Source organism: Panicum virgatum, chromosome 3N, assembly GCF_016808335.1.
Source record: "Panicum virgatum strain AP13 chromosome 3N, P.virgatum_v5, whole genome shotgun sequence".
NCBI classification, from domain to species: Eukaryota; Viridiplantae; Streptophyta; class Magnoliopsida; order Poales; family Poaceae; genus Panicum; species Panicum virgatum.
In genome coordinates, this window is record NC_053147.1 from 52,292,695 (window position 1) to 52,317,620 (window position 24,926).

General features: G+C 41.5%; 1 protein-coding gene across 1 annotated transcript; it reads right to left on the reverse strand.

The window, feature by feature from the left end:
• Positions 1–9,369: 9,369 nt before the first annotated feature.
• LOC120663346 (beta-glucosidase 12-like) lies at positions 9,370–13,931 on the reverse strand. Its single transcript, XM_039942149.1, has 12 exons — positions 13,862–13,931; positions 13,364–13,422; positions 13,126–13,201; positions 12,771–12,848; positions 12,557–12,644; positions 11,768–12,023; positions 10,753–10,868; positions 10,451–10,668; positions 10,132–10,163; positions 9,922–10,033; positions 9,616–9,724; positions 9,370–9,538 (listed from the first exon to the last, which is right to left on the reverse strand). The coding sequence occupies exons 1-12, from the start codon at positions 13,914–13,916 to the stop codon at positions 9,370–9,372; spliced, it is 1,368 nt and encodes a 455-aa protein (XP_039798083.1). The 5' UTR covers positions 13,917–13,931.
• Between the last annotated feature and the right edge of the window lie 10,995 nt (positions 13,932–24,926).

The following is a 24,926-nucleotide window of genomic DNA, read 5'->3' on the forward strand; positions in this document are numbered from 1 at the left end:
CCGTTCACCTGCCGGAACACCGCCGCCATCGAGAACCTCCCGCCGCCGCGTTCTGCTCCTCGTTAACGAAGCCTCTCCGGCCATCCCGCACCCCGCTTAAGTACACCAACAGGTGCGCCTCGAGCCCCTGATGCTCTCTGGCCCCTCGGCCCTCATCACCGGCAGCCAGCGCTGCCGAAATCTGGCCGATCAACCCTCTCCCCCATCTTTGACCCCGGCCAAGGGCCTGTTTGCTTTGATTCAAAATCTATCAGGGTCCTTTCTGCAAAATCTTAAATCCTTTTCAAGCTGAACTTTGACAATTCATAGGAAATTATAGAAAAATCAAAAAATGCAAAACTAATTTTGTTGTGTTCCTTGTAATTAGCTCTACCAGATGAAGTTATGAGTTTAATTTGAATCTTTGTGTAGCAAGTTTTAAAAATATGAGTAAAATATAGCTCTTTTAATTATAAACTATGTTCTAGAATTGTTTTTCTTGTGAGCCTTGAGCCATGTGTTCTATAGAACATGTCTAGCTCTATGTAATTTTTCTAGAACTATTAGTGGACTCTAGCTTGTGCTTTTCAAAATTTCTTTCTTTGTATTGTTTGTAGCCTTAAACATTTATTTAAAATTTTCTTATGGATTACTTCAAAAATCTTTCTCCATGTTATTCTGTGTAGTTAGAGTACTTGACCTGGTCAACCTAATTTGTTTGATTGGTTGAATTATGATTTTATTGTGAAGAAAAGCTATACTCAAGTACCTTACTATTTTTCCAACTACTGCATTTCATATAGAAATCACCCCGTTAGCAGACGGATCATACGAGCTCATCCAGGAACCAGACGGGGATATTTCTGAAGCTCAGGCCAATGTTATTGAACTAACTGAAGTCCCGAACTCCGATTTGGAAGAACCAAAGTCTATTGACTCCATAGACACCACTACAGGCAAGCCCCGATGCATAATCCTATTATTTTAAATTATGCAATTTATTACTATTTACTTGTGCATTTAAGTTATTGGAGTTGAATGAAAACCATAGATGCATAATTCTAGGTACCTATTGATTGAACACTAGAACTGAGTCCGCTTAAATGCTATGCCAATAAGTCCGATAAAGTCGAGTGATTACCTATCACTCGCGAGCTTTATAGGATTTGATTGTTTACATTCTTGCAATCACTATAAGGACCATGGACGGATTTGGTTGCAAGCTTCATATTTGAAATCCATCTGTGTTGATAAATCACTAAGGCTGCAGTGTGTGGTAGCGGTGGTTAAGCATTTGAAAGTACTAGCCACATGCCGTAAATATGGTACGCAGTAAGCCTAGTAACTGATCGGCCCGTCAAATGGACATACCTCCCACTCTCTCTTAGAGATAGCAAGTTAAATTATGTTGCAACACCGCGGCTACAAAGATGTGGTGGTTCTCTATAGTCAGGGAGAGTGGCCCTGATCCATAAACCGGAATGAGAAGCAAACGGTTGCTTGGGAGTAACATGACAGTGCTCCAAGCGTGTGTGCTAGGTTTGTCCTTGCAAGGTTGGAAATTCGATTCAGAATCGTCCGTTTCTCGCGGAAATTGAAACTGCTTGATCCCTTTGCTACATAGAGTAAGAAGTGGAATAATGATGATATAAAAAATGGTTGGATAAAATTAATTCCTCTACCATGTTTGTATAGATAGGTGCATACCTAGAATGATTAATACAACTAGAATTTGAAAGCAAAAAATTGAATTAAGAACAAACTCTTTGTGGCTTTTCAGCAAAAGAAAAACCTAGAACCTTTCCAAGCCCAGCATGTCTAGATATGGGGGCTACTGTATACCCTTATTTAGATCAATCTTGCTGAATATTATTATACTCAGGCTTGTGGTGACTTTGTTTTCAGGGATGACTTTGGAAGACCCAAACACTAGTCTGATTTGGCTTAGTGTTTTACCTTCTGGCTGGTCTATGGAATGGGAACCATCTTCGACCAGCAATGATTCGGAAGAATGATGTCATGCTCGGGCTTACCATGGCATCTACCATACGACGCTTGTGTATAGTTGTGTTCTAATTTCCGCTATACATCTTACTTTTATCTCTTTTCTTCTAAATAAGTTGCAAAAGTTAAACTTTTAGTTTACCAGCTTCAAAACTCTGATGTAAATTACATCTCTTATCTATGTGATGTAAAATATTGTGGATTGTTGTATCTCTGGCTCGCCTTCGTGCGGGACGTATACTTGTGTTATGATCGGATATTCAGTGGTTACATCGGGATGTTACCCGATAGACCAATGATTATAACAGTTAAGGTGCGCTTAGACGTTTAGCGTACTCTAGCTGGTGTAATTCAGAATGGTTCTGCCACAAAAAGTGGCCCAGTTGTAGTCGGGCGGCGACCGTGTGAGCCTCTGAATAATCTCACCTTGCTTAGCTTGGGAGGAGGAAGCCACCTTAAAAGAGAGAGGCACCCTTCCCCTATCAGACAAGTCTTTTGGGGTGATTAGGCCTTTCCCCGAGGGGTGCGCCGGAGTACGGTGCTAAGATTGCCGAGGTTCAGGTCGTTGGGCCCTAGTGGACTCCTGAGGCCGGATCGGTGCTCATCCAATCTCACCTGGGCCAGACTCATCAGGTGAACAGTGGCAGACCGCCCAGAGCACGGCCATCGCAGCCTCCGCGCTGTCGTGCCCGGCCGGCTTTCATCACCTTGCTTACCACGCTGGAACCCTCCTCTGCATACTCGCAAAGTGTGGCGTAGCTAACAGCGGACTCGAGGACCTGGAGTTCCTCTGCATACTCACAAAGTGTGGCGCAGCTAACAGCGGACTCGAGGACCTGGAGCGTCTGTCATGATACAATTTTATAGACAGCTTACAGTATTAAGGAAGGAAAGAGGCCAACAAAATCCATGGCCAGAGTAATTTTATTCCATGGGATTGTAATTGATGGTGGAGGCGCAATATTGAAAAAAAAACACCTGTGAAAGCTGCCCAAAGGAGGTAAGTGAAACGGGATCATAGAAGCTGGGGCCATCGTTCATACAGCTGGAGGGTCAAAACAAGAGTTCAAGATTTAGATTGCGCCAGGCCGCCACATCAATGAAGAGGAAGCTGGAGGGACGCTCCATGGAAAGACCCGGAACCAAGGTGGGAACCTGCAGGAGACAGCAATGTGCCCAAGCCAAAAACACGCAAAGCACCGAACTCTATTTGTACTTCCATTGGGCTTACTGTCAGTACCCAAAGGGACTTGATTTGCTCCCGTGAGCACAGCTTGATTTGAATTTGAACACCCTAAATTAAGGTCTTGACCCCATTAATGGGAGCTGCATGATTGCTTTCGGAAATGGCCGTGTGTCTTCGCATGAGCATGAGAGTGATTACGAAAAATCAATCTGTAAAAAACTGATCTCCTACCAAGATCACTAGGCAGATGCGAGAGGACATTGCCAATGGCCATAGAAATATGATCCGCTTTTTTCTGTGCACGAAACGAAGACTTCACTGCATCCACATACGAACGCTGAGACTTCTTCATTTTGACTTCCACCCATTCAAAGATCGGGTGACTGTCCTTAATGGTGAAGGATTTAGCCAAGTCAAAGCCTCTTGTATCCTAGAGATGAAAGAAAACTTTGAAGGAGGATACAATTATTTTGGACTAAACCATCAGGATACGGTTTTGCCACCCATTCCAAATTATGAGATTTAGATTCAAGACTCTAGGGTTGTGGGATATGAGTCATCGATGCTTTATTTTTTGTTTTTTTGGAAGATAAATTGGAAAAGTCTGAAGTGACCCTCAGCCTGATTCTGCGATTCAACCTAAGGTTCGTGGGCTACTCCATAGTGCAAGTACTTCACGCACTATATAAAAGAAAATTTTGAGGCTTGAGCACCTCACAGCCTCGAAGCAACCAAAAGTACTTAGAAGACGACTCAGAAGCACTAGATGAGATGTTTAGAGCACTCGAAGACTCCTTTTGAAGTACTCGATGCCTGCAGGACTTGGCTACGAAGAGCTCGGGTGCTTGTCTAACCCGGGGTTGCGGGACTGCTCACAGGCGTAGTTTATTCTAGAGTAAGGGATAGCACATGGAATGTACCTTACCTCTTTTGTAACTACCCGAATAGGTATAGAACTAGTTGTAGTACAAGAAAACTATCCGACCCTGTTGATGTAGGACTCTAACAGTACTTGGCTAGAACTTTCCATATAACCCTGTCCCCCAGACTATATAAGGGTAGGCAGGGACCCATTCAAAACATACATCATCTAAGGCAATACAAATAACCACACAGGACATAGGGTATTATACATCTCATGGCCCGAATCTGTCTAAATATTTGTGTTCCTTGCACTACCGGGTTCCAGAGATAATCAATCTCTTATCTACAATCCTACTGCTTATGGTATCCTTGAGTAGGCTTGGCCGCTAAACACTGACAGCTTGTGCTTCTGCACCACTGCTGCACAATGGGAAGCAATAAATACTAGTAGGGTCCACCACTACCACATGGTGACCTGGCAATGTTGCAGCCGGCGAGCGGGTTGTATTACTAGTCCTGCTCTTATGAATAAGCAATTTGGGGATTATAAATTTCATACCGTACATGGTGCTACTCTCATGGGCATTTGTTATTGTCCTAGTTACCTGTTCAGGGACAAGTATACATTGATCATGTTTAGAATAATAGCTGAAGTGTTATTTTGGAGCTATAGCTCAACAAAATAGCCCTTCAGTAAAATAGCCTTTGAGATGTTTGGATTCAAGGACTATTTGAATCCTGAAGTACTTCCCAATGACATTTGGCTGCCAGTTTTACATGATAGAGAAAAAGAGAATCAGTGGGCCTACCCAAAATATCCCCAAATAGCACCACTAGGGGATAGTTTTTTGGAGTGGACTATTTGTAAATAGCCCAGAAACAACCCTACTGTTTGACTCCTCTTGTGCTATTTGGACTATTTGAAAGGTGGCTAAAAATGGCCCATGGATCCAAATAGGACCATTGTCTATATGGACCATAACACAACATTTATCTCTTTTTAAAACGAAATAAAGAACATGTGATTCAATTTATTACTTTGACTGTTTGGGCGTTTCATCCGTTGCAATTCCAGAAGCACACGATGCTGCGTCTTTTCCCTGTTTGTAAAATGTTAAATCATTAACATTTGGTTAATTGTATTTTGATCTGGATTGTGTTAATTGTTTCTTATGTTGTCTTCTTCCATTATAACAGATAATACTCCTTTGTGGCCTACCACATTTTTCCCATGCCGGAATTATGTACCTACCTTCCATGCATCTTTAACAGACAAGACATCCTGAAACTAATAAAAAGCCGATAAGATATTTCCATTTAAATCATTATACCTTAAATGATTCCCTTAATTATATGTACTCATTTTCCTATATCGTAATCCAAACAATCGAATTTTCTTATGGCAGACTTCCTTTTCACTGTCAACAAATATAGACCGAGATCAGCAGACACAGCTAAAGTCATATTCAGGTCAATTTTGTATCGTCAGTAAGAACAATGGCCTTTCTCATCTTCGTATGTTTTTCGTCTTTTCTTCCCTTTTCCATTTCCATGTCTTATCCACTGCCATTGCCAATCATCGCCTCATCCGCAGCTGGGCAAGAAGTTGTGCAAGATGCAGTCAGGTAGCTAAACATTATTAATTTTAGAGAAGTATGAGCCTGCATGTCTTTGAGGTTTAATTTTCATTGTCCCTGATGAACAGAAGCATGAACATGTCATCAGGGTTTACCTTATCGATAAATTAAAAATATCAGAGGTTGGTGATAAACGGCAATATCGGATATATCGGAATTCTATCGGTGATAGAGAAAAATTTTTCGGACAAAATTTAGAGAAAAAAACTCTCATTTTGTGTAGAAATGAACATAGATTTTTTTCAAACCATATAGCCTAGAAAACTATACATAATAACGTAGAAAATGTAAGGAAATAGCCTGTAGGAAGACATGTCTGCTACGTCGGTTCTCACTATAATATGAAGGACTGGATGGTGGAATAAAAGCAAATGAATGGATCAAGGTTAAAACATGGTTACATGCTCTTTTTACTCGTTATAGTGGGTAAAAAGTATGTGCACAAGCTTGTGGGTTAGTCGAATGGAGTGTTAAATTTAAAACAATGATACTTTTAGATGATAAACTAATTCTATCAGGGCTCATTGGTAAAACAGTCGGAATTATCGGAAATCTGTCCAACAACCTCCTGAGGAACCATGACAAGGCGATGCTTCTCGGGCACAGTGACAATTTCCCTGATGACAAGGACACGAAGGTCACCGTTGCATTCAACCGTTTTGGGCCAGGTCTTATCCAAAGAATGCCAAGGTAATTAAAAAGGCCTCTTTGATTTACTATATGTTGATGGGACCATATTTTACATTTATTTAGCTGAATAAAAATGCTGACTCCTTGATTACTCGATAGAGGTTTTTCATCATCTCTTGAAGTAATTCTTTTATTTCTATTTTCTCGCATAGCTGCTGTGATCAGTGAGTGGGTGTTTTTGTGCATTTCTGTTCATGTTGCTCGCTCCCAGGCATTGTCTAGAGACTGGCTTTTCTTAGCTTTCTCTAGTACATTGATACGCATTTGAGCAAATTTTTAGAAAGCAAAATAGAGCTGCACATATTTTTTGGACGACCACACTAACTCTGAACTGCAAAATTTCTTCAAGTGACGAAGCGCGATGGAGCACCGGAGAGTGACCTGGACCTGGATTTCCGAAGGTGATATGATGCTCAATGGAGCATTCTTCAGATCATCTGGCTGTCCCAGACCTGATGTCGACACCCCTAGCTTCGCCAAATCAGTTTCTTCAGTGTCGTCGATGACTGCCACGGCAGGGGTTCTGTCATGCAAGGAGGGATCTCCGTGCTGAAACGTACGCTCAGGGCGCCGTTAATTGTTCAGTCCAGGGGAATCGATCGCGGATGGAATAACAGCCATGCATTTGACAATTTTAGTTGTTCGGTGCAGAGCATGTATAGGAAGGTACTGTCAGGTGGCTAAAGGCACACATCTTTTTTAAGTTGTCTTTGATAAGTTATGCAGTGCCTAGGTAAACAAGGGTACTGTCATTCTGAGATTTCCGGCGATGATGGATCCATCTTTATTGGATATCAAGTTACAATGCGGTCTCTGTATGTGCTTATTCTGAATTCTTAAAGCAGTATATGTTTTTGAACAAACTATCGTCACCGGTGCCTTGTGTGGGTAGCAATTTAAACGGCTGCTGGGTGGTGCATTGTAACAGCCTAATTTTTCATCTAGAAAACTAGATGAATTTAATTGGAATTGTTATATGCTCGATAAGGTTTTATTTGATTTATCTTGATTTTAAAACATTTATCATGAATTATAAATAAAGAAATTACTTAGCCATAAAAATAAATATAAGGAAAATAAGTTTTGAGCATTCATGCCGCATTGCATTTGTTTTATTGATAGTTGTTCAATTTGAATTTGAGTTTAAATTGGATTTGTTTGCCTTTTTTTTTTGCAAAAGCTTTCGCCTTTTATCTTTCTCTTCTGGCCCAACCCAAATCTTCCTCTATTTCTATTCCCGGCCCAGCCCCTTTCTTCCTTTTCTCTTCTTTCTTGTCCTCTCCGCACGGCCCAACTCCAACCCATCTCTCTTTCCCGGCCCGTTATGCACCCACTCCCCTCACCTCTATTTCTCTGACGCCGTCAAGCGGGACCTGCTTGTCAGACCTGTCTTCCTCCCCTCGCCCAACTCGAACTCGAGTCGAGTCCGGCCTGGGCACACGCCGCCTCACGCTCTTCTTGGCCCACATGCCAAGCTGTCCCCTCTAGCCCTATTAATAGCACCCTGCGACCCCCACCCACCTGACCATCGAAGCCGCAGCAGCCGCCCTTGCCTTGGAAACCCTAGCTTCCGCCTCCCTAGTTCGAGCTTAGAGACACCGTCGTCATCTTGCTGCTTCGCCGCCACTCCTCGTCGACCCAGCCGTGCCGGTGACCCGCGTCGTGGTGAGCATCCTCACAGACCTTTTCCCTCCTCCCTCGCATCCTCTCGCCATCGTAATATCTCACCGGAGTGAGCTTTCCGTGTGCCACCGCAGAGGGCCCTGTTCCGCCCGTCGTAGCCCGAACCGAGCCTCTAGACGAGTTCGCGGCCTTGCGCCCTTTCTCCCTGATCAAACCTGAGCCGAGTCCATGCTCGGACGGCCAATTTCGGCTATGTCCGAAGCGTCGTTGCCGCGAAACCTCATCGCCGGCGACTCAGCACCGCCGCCCGTTCTGCCAAATCAACCCGAGCCATCCGATCGAGGTCTAAAGGCCCATATTAGATATGATACGAGTCAAACAACCCATATACCGGTTAACCCTAGGTACTTTTGCAAAAGAGCCCCTCTATTTTTCTAAAATCAACCCACAGTGCATGTTTAGTTCAAATGTATTTACAAAACAGCCCGCTTTCTACGGTTTTAGCCCCTGTCTTTTTATATAATTCAATCCGCCGTCCAAGGAGCTCCAATTTTGCAAACTAACCCCTGAAGTTAAGATTTAGTTATGTTTTAGTCCTTAGTTTCTTTAGGTTAGGCCCTTTATCTTTCAAATCTTTTACAAATAAGCCCCTAGAATCCTTGCAACATGTACATTAGTCTAATAACTTCGTTTTATACTGTTTACATTGTTTGGTGTATTATTTCTTATTTTTTGTACTTATTTTCTTTGTATGTATTTGTGTGATGCTGTAGATGGTGCGCTGTTCGAGGATCAACAAGAGCAAGGATTTGAAGACGTTGAGCAGCAATGGTGCTTTGAAGAAGGCAAGTGGTCCTTGATCATGTTTGTTTTCCCAAATAACTCATCAAATATTCTCATTTACTTTATATGCATGCATGTGTCTATAATATGATGGAATCCCAATTAAAGATATGCCTAGTTTGTTTATCCATTCCTTGATTAAACTTGGGTTATTTAATTAATGTTGGGTAGCATTGCTAGTTAATTTTGCCTTGGGCCATGGTTGGTTAAAGATGAGATAAATTATATACCTGTTTTACTTCATGTTCATATTTGGTTAAAGTGATAAACAAGATCATATGTTTAATCGGAACATGGAGAACCATCTAGAAAAATAGTACAAGCACAATACTATATGGCTTAATAGTCTTTACATGCCATGGCTAATCTGCTTTCTTCTCGAAACTGATTGCACATTAACTGAATCACTCACTGATCATAGGACTCATCAAATTCTCGCATACACCAGTGCACATATGCAGCAACCCAAATCATGCGCACCAATCTTGCATTATTCTAGACATTGCAGACTTGCAGTCCTTGTCGCTGGCATCAGGATCATGTTCAGTTTTTAAGGAACTTCTTGAACCAATGTGCAGAATTCTTAGGATATCGCTTCAGTCCATCATTGTAGTCCACAAAGTTTATCCCGAAGCGAAGCGTGAACCCACTTGCCCACTCAAAATCATCAAGAAGCGACCACGCAAAGTATCCTTTCACATTTGCTCCATCCCTGTGAAAGAAAATGCAATATTATTGACAATGGGAAGTCTAAAGTAAATTCGTAGTTTTGAGCTCGGAAGGTCATACCATACAGCACTTAGTAGGGAAAGAAGGTGGTCGTGGTAGTACTGTATCCTTGTGTCATCCTTCAGAGCTTCTTGGAGCGTTAGGCTACTATTGTTGATTTCAGGCACACCTAAAACACCAGAACAACACTTTCAGCCTAGCTCTCTAGATCTTTGGTAGCTACCACTGGAAAATATTTTCTTTTACCGAATAGCTAATAAGGAAAAATACTTTAATCTAGTTTGATATGTGCTCAGTTGCAAAGTTGGGAGATGCTAAACTCTGACACTGAATTGTAAATTAGACACTTTCCCTATTAGAACTTACCATTCTCAGTGATATAAACGGTGGGATTGCCATATTTCTCCTTAACATAAAGCAACAGCTCATATAATCCTTTAGGGTAGATATAGAAGATGAAGTACCAAGTTGAAGCAGACTGCATGTATACATTACATTTCTGGAACTGAATCATTGCACATAAAAAGTGGAGGAAAATTATACTATTTTATTTTTATGTGAATAAATGCAACTTACCGTAGGACCGATGGGAACACCATTTCGAGCACCTAACATATATTAGTTTGGTTAGGTCATCACATATTCGCTGATCACATTCTATGTATACTTGTATTTCAAAAGTGTAACTAAAGCTAATATATTGTCTGAAATGCTACACTACTCTTGGACAAGTAAATAGTTTTCGCCCCCAGATTTTACCATGTGTGGTGTACATAATTCTGGGTTGCAAACATAATATTGATCGTCCTTGCTTCAATATAAATACTATCGATCACTAACTAGACAGGTAAATGAAGGTCACGGATACATTTATCCATGACTTAATGTGACTCACCGGTAAGGTTTGCTCGCGGATCAGTGTTATAGCTGTAATTGAGGCTGTTTGATGGAGGAACGTTTTCCGCAAAGTATGCAGTGTAGTAGTTTAGTCCAATGAAATCAAATGCACCCTTGACCAATTCAGATTGTTCTCTGCTGAACTTTGGCAGGCGATTACCAACTAATTTTCTCATGGTTAAAGGATACTCTCCTTTAATGAGAGGGTGCATAAACCTGAAAGGGCATTCATACACAGTAAAATTAGCATACTTTTAATAACTCGAGAATGAGATTATTTGTGTTTCCCGGAGAGTTCACCATCCAAGCATGAAGTCCATAGAACGTCTTGCTGCAGCTTTGTCATATTTTGAACTGGAGATAGGAACGAACCAGTGTGACATTAAAGTTATTCCAATCTTTCCCTTCTGCAAGGCCTGCATTATATTTGATATAGATTATGTCCTCAAAGTGTTAATGGTAAACACAGATAAAACTTCTAAATAAAATTCCGTTGGTGAACAGACCATCTAAAGTTTGCTCCTTCTATATGCAATTTTTCAATAGATTCTGCTTTGTATTATAGCTGAATATATTGTGTTCAATTCTTGTTTAATAATCGACAAAAAGGTCCCAGTCCAGTCATTAGGCATAAATCATGATATTATGATGCAACAAGTTGTATTAGCTCTGAGTACATCAGTATCTTCCCGACTAGGCTCCGATGGAAAAGCAGTTTTTTGAATGAATATCAAAACCAAGCTCATCGGATGAAAGATTCTCTTAAAACTCTTCCTAACATGGGTCAACACCTTTGCTTAGAATCCTTGTACATAGAACTTACTGCTAGTTTCTCTCTTATAGCATAGCTCTCTTTATACAACTGAGCTATTCTCTGTTAGTACCTCTTGTAACTTCTCTTTAACCTTTTTTTATAATAAAAATTCTCACAGTGGGGGCTTCCCTCGCTGTGTTTCCGGTTCAAAAAAAAAAACTGGGCTCTGATATTTTTTTCTTGTTTATTTTTGTTTGGGTTATTCAGTAACACAATATAATAGCTCGATTCAGTTGTCGGTTAATTAATGTGTCCAATAAGGGCTAACTTTACCAATCTTTGTGGAGCACAGTCACACAAATATAATAGTCTGATTTATTTAATAACCCACAATCAATCCCAATTTATATTTTTTGGAAAATGCAATTTAGTTTCTTTGGCAGAAAATGTAATTTAGTTGGAAAACTGACTTTATGCATTTCCCCACTGCATAGAACAGGATTGGCTTTACCCTACAAGTTTTAAATCAACATAAAAAAGATTAAAGGACTCTTCCGTCACCTGATATTTCTCTTTGTACAATCTAACGGTTTCTCCATGAGCTAGTAGTTGATGATGGCACGCAGTGTAAGGCTCTGTGCCAGAATCCCCAACACTGCAGTTTCCCTGCTCCCAGGATGAACAGCGGCTTGGTGCAAACACGCCGGATGCATAACCCGATTGGCAAAAGGAAAACGGCTCGTTGAATGTGATCCAGTGTTTCACTCGATCTCCAAATTCCCTGAAGCAGACTTCAGCATAACTCTTATAGTCGTCACTGCATCAGTTTCAGCTTTTATTTAATTAGTATCTTCAGTGGAGAGGAATAAACCGATATAATCATTGCTCCAACAGCATAACCTCATAACATACAAACTAGCGAATTTGTTGCTACTTTTTTTCTTTGCATAGCAATACATCCTAGTGTTAAAGCATGAAGGTGGACAAGAGCAACCGAGTATGTATTTGACCATTATACACTTATAGGATTCAATCACTATAATATTTCTAAATTTTGTCAAAGTAAATGTGGACATAAGATTCATCTAGCCAATTTAAATATTTCAAAAGCATTCAAAAGCATATGTATTATATAAATATCTGACTAGAGGTATGTTTTTGTGACTAGAGGGAGTACTAAAAAACTCCATCTTAAATTTTACGAAATTTGAGAAGTTAAAAAAATTCCCATCATACTTAACTACTGTTCGATAATCGTCTTACTTCATAGAATAATGTAGTAATAATGAAAGTTGTTGTAATGTCACTTTTTAGTAAAAATTAGGAGTAAACTAAATGTCGTTGACTTACATTATATTAGGACTAAGAAACCCTTTGTATTTGTCTTCTAGTGACTGAGGTGAGTCCCAATGGAAAATAGTAACAAATGGCTGCAACCCTGCAAACAAATAAGTATTCCTCAATTTGATAATAATACCCCTTGAGCAATAATGAACATATAGTGCTCCATTTCGTCTTTGAAGCTGTTGTGATACAGAAGAACTGATGCAGAACATGCACATACCTTTCGACAAGAGCTCATTAATCAAATTGTTGTAATAGCTAACTGCTTCCCCGTTGACTCCACCGCTCAGACTTCCATCTGTCATCCAATCATCCAATCAGACATTAAAGGATCTGCCTCATCCTATAAACATTTGAATGTATGACGTTATGAAATTATTAACATGTCATTGAGGGACTATGTTGGCTTATAATGAGATGATTCCGCTAATTTTGGTAGAATGACCATTCATATTTTTATCCAGTAATCAAGGATCAAAATTCTCGACTTGATAATAAGAAAAGTGAACAGAGCTTTTGCATCTGCTAGCCATCAGATTACATTGTTGTATCCCTTCTGAAAATATTTCACCTACTTGGAAGAATTCTTGTCCATGAGATAGAGAACCTATAGGCATCCATTCCAATATCCTTCATGATGTTTACATCTTCCTGTAATTTTTGGTCGGTCCCTTTGTTTAGTAACAATCACAAATTTATTTATTTATTTACATGCTGGATACTTGAAAGAATTGTAAGCATATGTATAAGGTATGCCATTGCTCAACGTTTCTTCAAAAGTATCACAGCCAACAACAGGGACAAAATTGCTACCTTGTAACGATGGTATTGGTCGTCTGCCACATCCCCATTGCTTCCGTCCACAATTTTTTCTGACAAAACCAGAAGGTGCTTCAATGAATAAAAGTCAAGTCAAAATGCTCTTTGATTCTTGTCATTAAATTAGATCTTTCAAATAATATGAGTAAACAGAACTGAGCAGTTAGTGACTACTTGACTTCTGACTAGGAGTAAAAGGGCTATTATCAACACCAACTTGAGTAGAAAGAACAAGCATCTTCCTCAAGTCACAATGGTGCCCGTGGGATCGCCACAAGACCGATATGAGTAACAGAGGTCGGTCTCAATAATTGTCAATGGAACTTAGAAAGTGCAGACATGACATATATATATATATATATATATATATATATATATATATATATATATATATATATATATATATATATATATATATATATATATATGCTACAATGGATATACAAGATTAGTGTGAGATGCGTGCAGTACAGTCAATCTAGAATTACATGCCTGGGTATTGGTGAGTGAATGTGTCCCAGATGCTTGGTCCTCTGCCTCCTTCCATGGCTGCACCCTCATACTGCAAGTGTGTCCCACTCAGCATCACACCATGACACCATTCTTGTTATGGTGAACTGAACATGAGAGAAGTACCTGATAGGCTGATGAGGCCGTCCCGAAGACGAACCCATGAGGGAAGCTCCTCCTGTTTATCGATGGTTGCCTGGCACCATCGTAGGAACCAGAAGCGACAGCCAAGAGGAGGAACGAGAGAAGACGACGACCATGCACCGCTGCTGCTTCTGCAGCCATGCTGTGTGGCACTGTCAGCTTGATAGCTGGCTACCCTGATGGACCAGAGATGTATATATCCCATGCCCATCCAACTAAAGATAAGGGCATTGGGTCGTGCTTTAATTATTTGCAGTTAGCATCGGCATCTTCAATTGGATTCTCAGACGGAAAACATAGAATATACAGTTCTGTAACAGATAGCTCTGGTGCCCTCGTGCTTGCAGGAAAAAAAAAGCATATATCGATTTCGGTAGCTAATTATATAGGATGTGCATTCCAACGACTATAACAGAACAAATCGATCAGAAACAAATGGAGCCATGGTCAGGCTGCAATAACAGCTTTCACCGTTGTAGGATCTCTACATGATTCTAACAGAAATAAATCAGACTGGCTTCTTGCTTCCATTGAGTTACATCTTTTAGAACATTCAGGCCAAATGCAGAGCTACTGCTAAGACAATCTGTCACAAATTGCTACACCACTTTTTTTCTTGACAAGAAATATTCGTTACGTTGGACAAGGCTTCAAAGAACAATTGTCCTTTTTTTGATATAAAATAAGAAAATATTTTCAAATTTGAATCTAGTGATATCAAGTTTGTATCACAAAATTATGTTTTAATGGTAATTACTGGTCCAAGGCTTGTCCTAGTGCAACCAAATAAACCTTAATAGTAAAAACACACACACACACAGAGAAAGAGAGAGAGAGAGAGAGAGAGAGAGAGAGAGAGAGTAGCTCAATGTCCGTTTAACACTTATTATAGTCAATGACCCAATCAAGTTTATATATTAATCAAAGCCAGAGAATCCGGTCCCAAAATATACTTTGTAATGCGTACGTCCGCATTTGAATTTTGAAGAAACAGCTATCTCACTCTAGTTTATGAAGAAACAGCAGGCTGGGCCTAGTTTTAGGAGGCAGGCCATATAACATAATTGCCTCGGTTGACTATTTAAGGAGGCGGAGAACTTAAGACAACCGCCTCCGAAAATAGACTATTTTTGGAGGCGGTTATCTTATGAAGCCTGCCTCCGTAAATCGATTTTGCAAGACGGTTTTCCATAACCGTCTCTATTAATAAAAAGTGACCGTCTCAATTAAACCGAGACATTAACCGAGGTGGTTGTAATTGCTGCATGCCTTCGAGGCTATTTTTAAAGGTCGTGGTTAATGCTTTTTTTGTAGTAGTGTCTATGTCGTGACCTGTAAAACATAGTCATCAACTAATACATGTGTTAGTCTAATATTCTGTGCCTCATGCTGTTATGAGCACAAAATACTGCTGGCTCGTTACCACAGTATAATTTCAGTGGTTTTTCTACGCTGTCGACCACTTTCTATCCGGGTACTAATTTCTTAAGCCATGTGACCTGCCCTGAGACCTCATAACATGCTACAAATTTACCTTACATCGTGGATGATGCTGAGACTGACTGCTTGGAGCTTTTTCACGATATCGCTCCCTTTTGCAAGAGTGAAGATAGGACGTGGATTTTCTATCATCCGCATCTCCTGCAAAGTCTGATTCTAAATATCCTTCTATTTCTAAAGATTCTGATTTTCTATATGTCAGCATGAGGCCTGTTGTACCCTTCACATAGCGTAAAGCTTTCTTTACCATTTTCCAGTACTCTATGCTTGGATCACTCTGGTATCTGCCAAGTATCCCGGTAACAAAACTCAAGTCAGGGCGTGTGCACACTTGTGCATACTGTAAGCTTGCGACAACTGAAGCATAACGAACTGCCTTCATTTGTTCGAGCTCGTACTTGTTCTTGAAACACTGATGTTTTCCGAAACTGTCGCCCTTGACTATTGGAGCAGGTGTGGGTTTACTGTTGTGCATACCATATTTCTTTAATATCTTTTCTAGGTATGCTTTCTGTGATAATGCCAACACCCCATTTCTTCTGTCTCGGTGAATCTCAATTTCTAAAATGAATAAAGCTTCACCGAGATCTTTCATATCAAACTTCGAGGACAAGAATTTTTTTTGTCTCTAGTAGTAGATCAACATCACTGCTAGCTAGCAGAATGTCATTCACGTACAGGATGAGGAAAAAGAATTTTCCGTTCTTGAACTTTACATAAATGCCATTGTCCTTTTCATTTTCTTTAAATCCAAACTTTCTTATTGTTTCATCAATTTTCAAATACCACTGCCTTGAGGCTTGCTTCAAGCCATAAATCGATTTCTTCAGGCAGCACCCTAAGTTTTCTTTGCCTTCCATGACAAAACCTTTCGGCTCTGCCAAATAGAAATTTTCATATAAATCTCTATTCAGGAATGCCATCTTTACATCCATCTGATGTAATTCTAGATCATGATGTGCCACTAAGGCCATGATTATTCTGAAATAATCTTTACATGAGACCGGAAAAAATGTCTCATTGTAATCTATCTCTTCTTTTTGCGTAAAGCCTTTCACCACAAGTCGCGCTTTAAATCTTTCTATGTTCCCTTTGGAGTCACTTTTGGTCTTGTAGACCCATTTGCAGTCTACTGTTTTGGCTCCTTTAGGAATTTCTTCTACGTCCCAAACTCTATTGGCACTCATATATTTCATTTCATCTTCCATGGCTGCAGTCCACTTGGATGAATTCACGCTTCTCATGGCTTCTTCAAAAGGGATGGGATCATCCTCCATTTGAATTTCTTCGCTATTATAGACTTCATAGTCATCAGAAATAGCTGATTTTCTAATTCTTTGTGGCCTACTCGAGGCCACTACGACTAGTATTTCTTGTTCAGGAGGCTGCTGCTGCTCCCCCTCATCCATGACAATGGGTTCTATTTGGTCTTGAGGAACAGGGTCCTCATTTCCATTTGTTGCCACGTTAGGAGAACTGACAACAGGTGTTGGCACTACAGTTTCCTGCTCTATCGGCGCTGCAACCACAGGCAACGAGAAATGGGGCTCTTGAGTCATCGGAGTGGGAACGAATACCTGCTTCTCTTCAAGATCAATTTTTCTGGTTACCATGCTCCCCCGATCATCTGATCTTCTAAGAAGGCAGCGTGTCTTATTTCTATAAACTTCGTGGGTCTGTCGAGACAATAGAAGCGATACCCCTTAGACTTTTCTGGATAGCCAGTAAAATGGCAACTGAGTGTCTTGGGATCTAATTTCCCAGTGTTTGGATTAAATAACTTAGCCGGAGTTGGACAGCCCCACACACGAAAGTGATTAAGCGAGGGTTTTCTTCCTGTCAATAATTCATACTTCTGATCATATCCATCAGGGTACGATTTCTTGTTTCTGCTGCTCCATTCTGCTGAGGCTCACCTGGTGTCGAATACTGGGCAACTATGCCATTTCCATCAGGAACCTCGCAAAAGGTCCAGGAACTTGGTCATAAGGGGTGTGCCGACCGTAGTACTCCCCCCACGGTCGGATCTTACTATCTCGATCTTTAAATCATGTTGATTTTCTACTTCTGCTTTAAATATCTTGAGTTTATCAAATGCTTCTGATCGTTCTTTATTTTCTTAGCAAATTTTCTTTAATGCAATCAATACATTGTTCTAATTCTGAAAAATTCTTATGGCGGAAGAATTGATGCTTTCACTAAGCGCTCTCTTCTCCCCCTCGAAATATGGCCTAAAAGATAGTGCCATAATTTTGACGAGATTGCATCAATTCGTTTGCATTTCTTTGTAACATTCTCATGTGAGGAGGCATTCTAATCATATTCCTTCTGATTTGTGCTAGGTGGGAAAAGTTTCTTATTGTTCTGATAGTTCTTGTTTTTTTGATGATCATGGAAGACAAGCTCACCTCCATTGGTGGCCTTGAGTCTATCCTCTTTTTGACTGCATATAGTAAACAGTTTCTCAACGTTACTGTTTTCTGGCTGAGTGTTATAATTGACATGAAAAGTCGAAAAGTCCTTGGGAATAGACTTGAACATCAGCTGAACAACGAAGGGATCTGGAAGAGACATGTTAATTGTCTTAAGCTTGTTTGCCACGTGGCTCATTTCTAGAATGTATTCTCTTAATCCACCGCCAGCATATTTCTTGGTCATATGCTGCTCAGCCAAAGTGGCAGCATAAGCTTGGAAGAATCAGTGAACTGACTCTTCGCTATTGCTAGATACTCAGTAGCGGTGGCTCATTCTGGGATTGACATTCTTGTACAATCTGAAATTGAACCTCTGATGATCACCAGGCACTTGCGGTTTGAAATATTCCAACGTGCCTGCTAAATTTCCCATTTGGTCCCAGCAATGTCATGGGCTTTCAGTCGAATAGCCCATGCATCGTCTGCTTCGTTCTGAGCCTTCACGGGATTTTCTGGTTCTTCTGGGGCTAGCATTGTGAATAGCCCAAATCTATATTAGCTATCGCCAGAGCAATTTGTAACTTCTAAAAATCATTTCTCATAGTTCTGGCCATTTAATTCTGGAATGACATTCACATATGACATAGCATTGAATCACAAAATTCGGAAATTTGAGTACAAATTCAAGATAACAATAATTGCATGTTTAAATTTAACTTTGGTCAAAATTCAAACATACATATTCTGTGCATTAAGTCTAAATTACCATTGGGCAGAGATAGAGAAACTGCATAAAAATTTTTGGGCAAGATTATAATATTGTAACATCAACTTTGGTCAGAAATTACAATATCATAATTCACAAAATTTTGTATTCACGTAGAATTCTATATTCAAAATTCAAATATATAATATTCTGTGCATTAAGTCTAAATCACCTTTGGATAGAGATAGAAAAAATGCATAAAATTTTTTGGTTAAAATTATGATATTGTAATATCAACTTTCGTTAGAAATTACAATATCATAATTCACAAAATTCTGTATTCAAGTCAAAGTTCTATATCCCGTTGGTTCAAATTAACACAGAGAGAAATTCACAATTCTTTGCAGCGGAAACATGTAAAGTTCTAAATGTTCATAAATATATTTCTTTAATTTTGTGCTCCTTAAATAATACACGTTGGTGTATTTATTTATATAGAGCAAATTCTAAACAAAATCATTCAAAATTCATATTCAAAAATTCTTTCCGGAAAGGAAAAGGAAATATTCATTTCTTAACTGTTCATTGAGCCAAAAACCACTTTCGGCCTGCGGCCCATAGTTCAAAAAAGCTTCTGAAAAAAAACAAAAGGAAAAAGGAATTCTTAGTTTTCTTCACGGCCCACAGAGAAATTCGGCCCAAAACCCAGGCTACACAGCCGTCCCCACGCCCAGGCCGGAGCCTGGGCCTGGGCCGGGAATCTTGCCACCGCACGTCTCCCTCCTGGGCCGGATTCGGCCCGGTGCCGTCCGGCCGATCGTGACCGACGGATCTGATTCGACGGTCCACCGTCTGATCCGGCCGAACAAAACTGGTGTCGGTCGCCGGGATCCCTAGAAACCCTACCGCATTCTTCTCCTCCCCTTTCTTTCTCTCGCCCGCAATCTGAGCCGCGGCGCCAGCGGCGGCCGGCACCAGGGAAGGCGGCGACGCTGCCGCGGCTGCCTCGCCGGCGCACGCGCTCGCCTGAGGGTGAACGCGCGGCTCTCGAGGTGGCTACGGGCGGCACCCCGTTCTGCGTGGCGGCCGCAGTCCCGCGTGCGGAGGCGCGACGGCGAGCGGCGGCGACCGGGTTCTGCTCCGCACGCCGTCCAACGACAGCGGCCGGCGAGGTAGGCTCCCCCGGTGTTCTTTTCTAGATTCAGGCGTTTCTTAGGGTTAGGGTTTCACGGGTATTCTTGGTGTTCTTGGTCGATCCGAGATCGATCCTTCATTTCTTTCATCTCCTTCTAATTTCTCTGAGCATAGATCTGAGCATCCCCAAATCTCCGATCTACATCTAGATCGGCTCTGATACCAATGTTAGAATTATTTCTTCTCTATTTCTGAACGGATCTCATACTCTAGGTATAGATCGGGCATGGGGTACATTCTGAGTAGGATTACAAGAGTTGTTCCTTGATCTACTACAACAGAGAGAGAGAGAGATAGAGAGCGAGACAGAGGGAGAGAGAGAGGTGAGAAGACGCAGACCATCGACGGCGGGTGGTGCAGAGGAGGCGGAGGCCATGGCGCCGATGGCGCAGAGGAGCTCGGGGTCGTCGAGTCGCGGGTCCGGCGGCGACGGTGGTCGACGTGGGTAGCGGAAGCCCTCTGGCCTCCACCGGCACTGTTCGGTGATGGCAGTGGCGGATCCTGTTGTCGTGGTGGAGTAGAGAGGACGCTGGCGGTGCTTCCCATCGGCCTCGCGTAAACCCTAGATCGATAGGGATGTGAGAGAGGGTTGTGGCGGCGGTGAACCTCGTGTCATGTGCCCCGGCCCTTCTCCCGTTCTATATAGCGCGGGCGACGGGGGCCCACCAGCCATATGGGCTGGACGCCCCCGATCAGGGTGTGTTCAAGGGGTCCGGCCCGATCTTTGGATGGGGCCCGTAGAGATCAACTCTAACATACACTACACGTGATCTTCTGGAAGCTGCATGTGCGGGTAGCTGCAAGAAACATTATGGCATTATGGCATCTATATGTCTATGGCTTAACATCTTTTGGATGCTTCAGCCATGCTTCAGCAATCCTTTAGAGGTAAACATTTCTTTCTGTTTTTTCTTTATTTCCATAGTGGTAATGCAGACTTGTGTGACCTTACCAGACTATCGCGACGCATTGATCTTCTGATTCACTTTATGCAGTTATTAGTACCTTCCTATTATATATACAATTTGAGTATCCACTATTCTTTGTCTTAATTAAAAAAAGGAATTTAAGAATCACCAAGAATTCTGAATTGTATGGACGGAAGAGATAAGGGTGTATTCACATCTTCCTTACTGACATAATGCACAAGGGGCCGTGACGTCTAATAATGCATGGACGGCTCATCACATGAATGCGAAAGATAAAATCAGACAACAATAACGTACGGTGACTATGAAATCACTAGTTGCATCCCACAGCATCATCATCTAGTTAACTCCATTTCTGATTAAATCAGGAATTCAGGATTAACATAAGTATGCAACTTTGCATTCGAATTCAGTCCCTAATCTAGCTTGTACAAGTGATGTATTTGATAGGATAGTATAAGCTTGTACATGGAAGCACACACATACAATTGATGATTTTAGAACCAGCATCTGAGTTACATTAGCACAGTCAAGGGTTTAGCTGACCATTGAGGCAATGAATGCCTCAATTAAACTACCAATAAAAATCTACGCTTCTTTTATTTTTTACATTATCCAACATGGACAACATCACATATTCACTCTTAGATCAGAAAACCTCATAACAAGATATTTAGTGTTGGTTTCTTAGTTTCGCAGAAGGCATAAGGAACAAAAAGGAAAGCTTCTGTATTTGTGACAGAAGCCTTCAATTGCAGGCTGTTTGCAGGCTCTAAAATCATTGAAGAGAATAAGAAATTCCATTTCACTTCCCCCCTCCTAAGGCAAACCACTGAAAGCACATGCCTTTCATTCTTGATTAGAAGGATTGATCATCCTCTGCAAGTAGAAAAGAAACTGACATCTCCAGACTCATCTCCCACCCTGTACATGGTCCGGTTTCACCGGCTTTTGGTTAAAACCCAACTCAGACCATGAGGGAGCGCAGTTGGCGGTCTAGGAACCGGTGGGTTGGACGGTTACCAATTTAACCCGCCGCTAATTGCAGAAAACATAATTACACGAGCAAAATAGCTGCTAGGGGCAGCGAGGCGGCACCAGCCGTTGCACTGGGGAACGAATCTTTTGATGATGAAGCGGCGCAAGTGCGTGGCGTGAGGTTACTGGTGTTTACAAAGCGCCACATGCATATAATGCTACTTGAATATGGTGTTTACAAAGCGCCGTATGCATGGAGACAAACTCGCGAAGGCAGATTGTTGTGTACAAGCTACTAGTGCTACTTGAGCTTTGAACGGGTTAAGCGGTTCAAACCAGACTCAAACCGGCCCGTGCATGATCTCCGGAAGCGGTTTAACATGGGTCGGTTACACGGGTTGCTCGGGTTGAGACCGGACCATGTACAGGGTGACTCATCTCGAAGCACAGACCATATAACCGCAGGCTATCAGTACTATGGTTTATAAAATGTCCTGTCCACCAGCCAGTGAAAATTTATTTGCAAAAAAATATTTCCATTTTTCAGAAACCAAAATGACAATTTGAACAGTGGAAAAATAATACGAATCTCCGTACAGACAGTAGCTTGTTTTCTTTTTTCCCTGTTTCACATAATCGTAGTTCGGTTAGCCCGTCTGGTATAGCCCTTCCCGACAAATTTGGAGATGTTTCAACAATTTTGATAGTTGTAGCTGTAGCTTAGCCCACAAGATTATCGCTTATCTGATACATCGTATAATATACATTACACCTTAACTCACCCAAATGCCTGCTTGCAGTCAAGTGCCAGAGAACCATAATATGTAATGAGCATGCCTCCATCAAATATACACCAAAGCAGAAAGTTCCAAAATGTTCCCTAATTCTGTAGGCTAAGTAGAATGCCTGAAATGGGTTATAAGCTTTTAACAAAAGAAACTTCACATTTTATAGAATAAAACATGTTCGATGTGTATTAAAAAAACAGATGCTATAAAACTAAGAAGCTGTATGCATTGATGTTTGCAAATGCCTGCAGGGTTGACAGAAATGTGATGCGGCTACTGTGCTACACGATCATAGGCAGGGAACTTTGCCTCATCTAACATGATTTCTTTTTCTTTCTTAGTGCAGTTCACAAGGGTAGAAACATTGGTTGCAGATTCATCCATGTTTTGGTTCAACATTGATTACTTACCCCACAGTGACAGCTAAGAAGATATTAGATACGAATAACCATGAATCTTGTGTTGTATAAGGTTATGCAAACCACATCACCATACTCCATACAGGTCAGCATACTATCAGGTTGCTATGTTAATTTCCACTGTTAACACTAAACACAATTGATAAGAATCTCGAAATTTTACGGAGCATTTATCCAGATGATAGTCACAACATACAATGTTCCTGTGGCATTTACTATAGACAGGCATCTATATTAATGGGCATGTAAAAATTCAGGAAACAACAAGGACAATGATTGAAGCACCATACCTGTTGGGAGGAATCTTTGTTTCATCATTGCTGACATCACATTACTTGTCCCTTCTCTGCTACCATGACTTGATTTTTACACTACACGTGATATCCTGGAAGATGCAGTATGCCTTAACATCATAATTATGCAGTTATTATTACCTTTCTGTTGTGTACAGAATTTGAGTATTCTCCATTCTTAAAAAAAAAGGAATTTAAGTATCCTCCAAGAGTTTTCAATAAAAATAAGGGTGTATTCGCATATTCCTTACTGATAAAATGCACAAAGGCCCATGAGGTCTAATAGCATGGATAGCTCATCACATGAACGTGAAACATAAAATCGGACCTCAACAACATAATGTAACTATCAAAGCTGTAGCATCTCATCATCATCAAGTTTAACTCCATTCCTAATTTCTAGGCCATTTCTCTAGCATAACAACAAAGGGAACTAAGTTTTAATATACAATCAGGAATTCAGGATTAACGTAAGAATACAATTTGAATCTTGAATTTAATCCAAATAATTTAGCAAAGGGTGCATTTCTCAAGGGTAGAAATATTGTTTGCAGATTCATCCTGGTTTTGATTCAACATATGTTACTTCCCCCACAGTGCCAGTTAAGAAAAGATATTAGATACTAACAACCTTTAACTCTTGTGTACCATAAGGGTTAATTGTGAACCATATTACCTGGTAGGAACTCTGGATCAACTACGTAGATTGTACGAGTGCGTGGGTGGAGGGCGAGAGCTAGGGGAGCGTGGGCACCGGAGAGACGCCTTCGCGTGTTGCGTGGAGCGATAAGGGGGAAAGGGAGGCGGCTAGGGCTCCCAAGGGAAGCCAGCAACAATTGTTGCTTCTTGCCTACTCAATCTCATCATTTTACAGCATTTATAACCCTCTAGGGTTTTACCAATGAAAAGGCCAAAAACAGAAAACTATTAGGCCTTCAGGCCTGCTACTCATCGTGGCTCATCTAGCCACTTTTATGGCGCCTGACATACGTAATGCCAGTCATAACATCTCCCCTGCCCTCGACAAACATTCATCCTCAAGCTGGAAGGTAGGGTAGAGGGCTTGGAACTCCTGCAGCAGCTCCCATGTCACTTCCTCGTTGACCAGGCCATGCCACTTGATAAGTAGAAGTCAGACACCGCAGCGGAGCTGAGAACGAAGGGCGCAGTCTGGTGCTGGAAGGAGCCGGCCGTCCTACGTAGGCGGCATGGCAGCTAGTGCAGCCAAAGTTTCGCCCTTGTGCGGCTTTAGGAGGACGACGTGGAAGATGTAGGGGAGCGTCCTCGAGAAGACAGAGCTGATATGCCACCTCTTCAGTTCATTCTAGCACCTAGAACGGTCCTGCAAAACAGGGGCAAAGCTTACCCTTGGCCCGACGCTCCAAGGACTGCGAGTGTTGATTAAGAAGGCGCAGCCAAACCCAGTCCCCCACCGCAAACTCCACATCACGATAGGAGGCGTCTTAGACAGCTGCAACGCCTGAACAAGTCGCTCGCGGATCTCTGTCCAACGCCTCGTCGCGGTCCCGAAGAAGAACATCGACGTGTTTATCCGGGCCAACCGTGCCCTGTAGACCACCAGGGGTGGTGGCGGCCGGCCGTAGACCACCTCAAAAGGGGTGTTGCATGGGGCCGAGTGGAAGGAGGTGTTGTAGCAATACTCTACCCACGACAACCAGTCT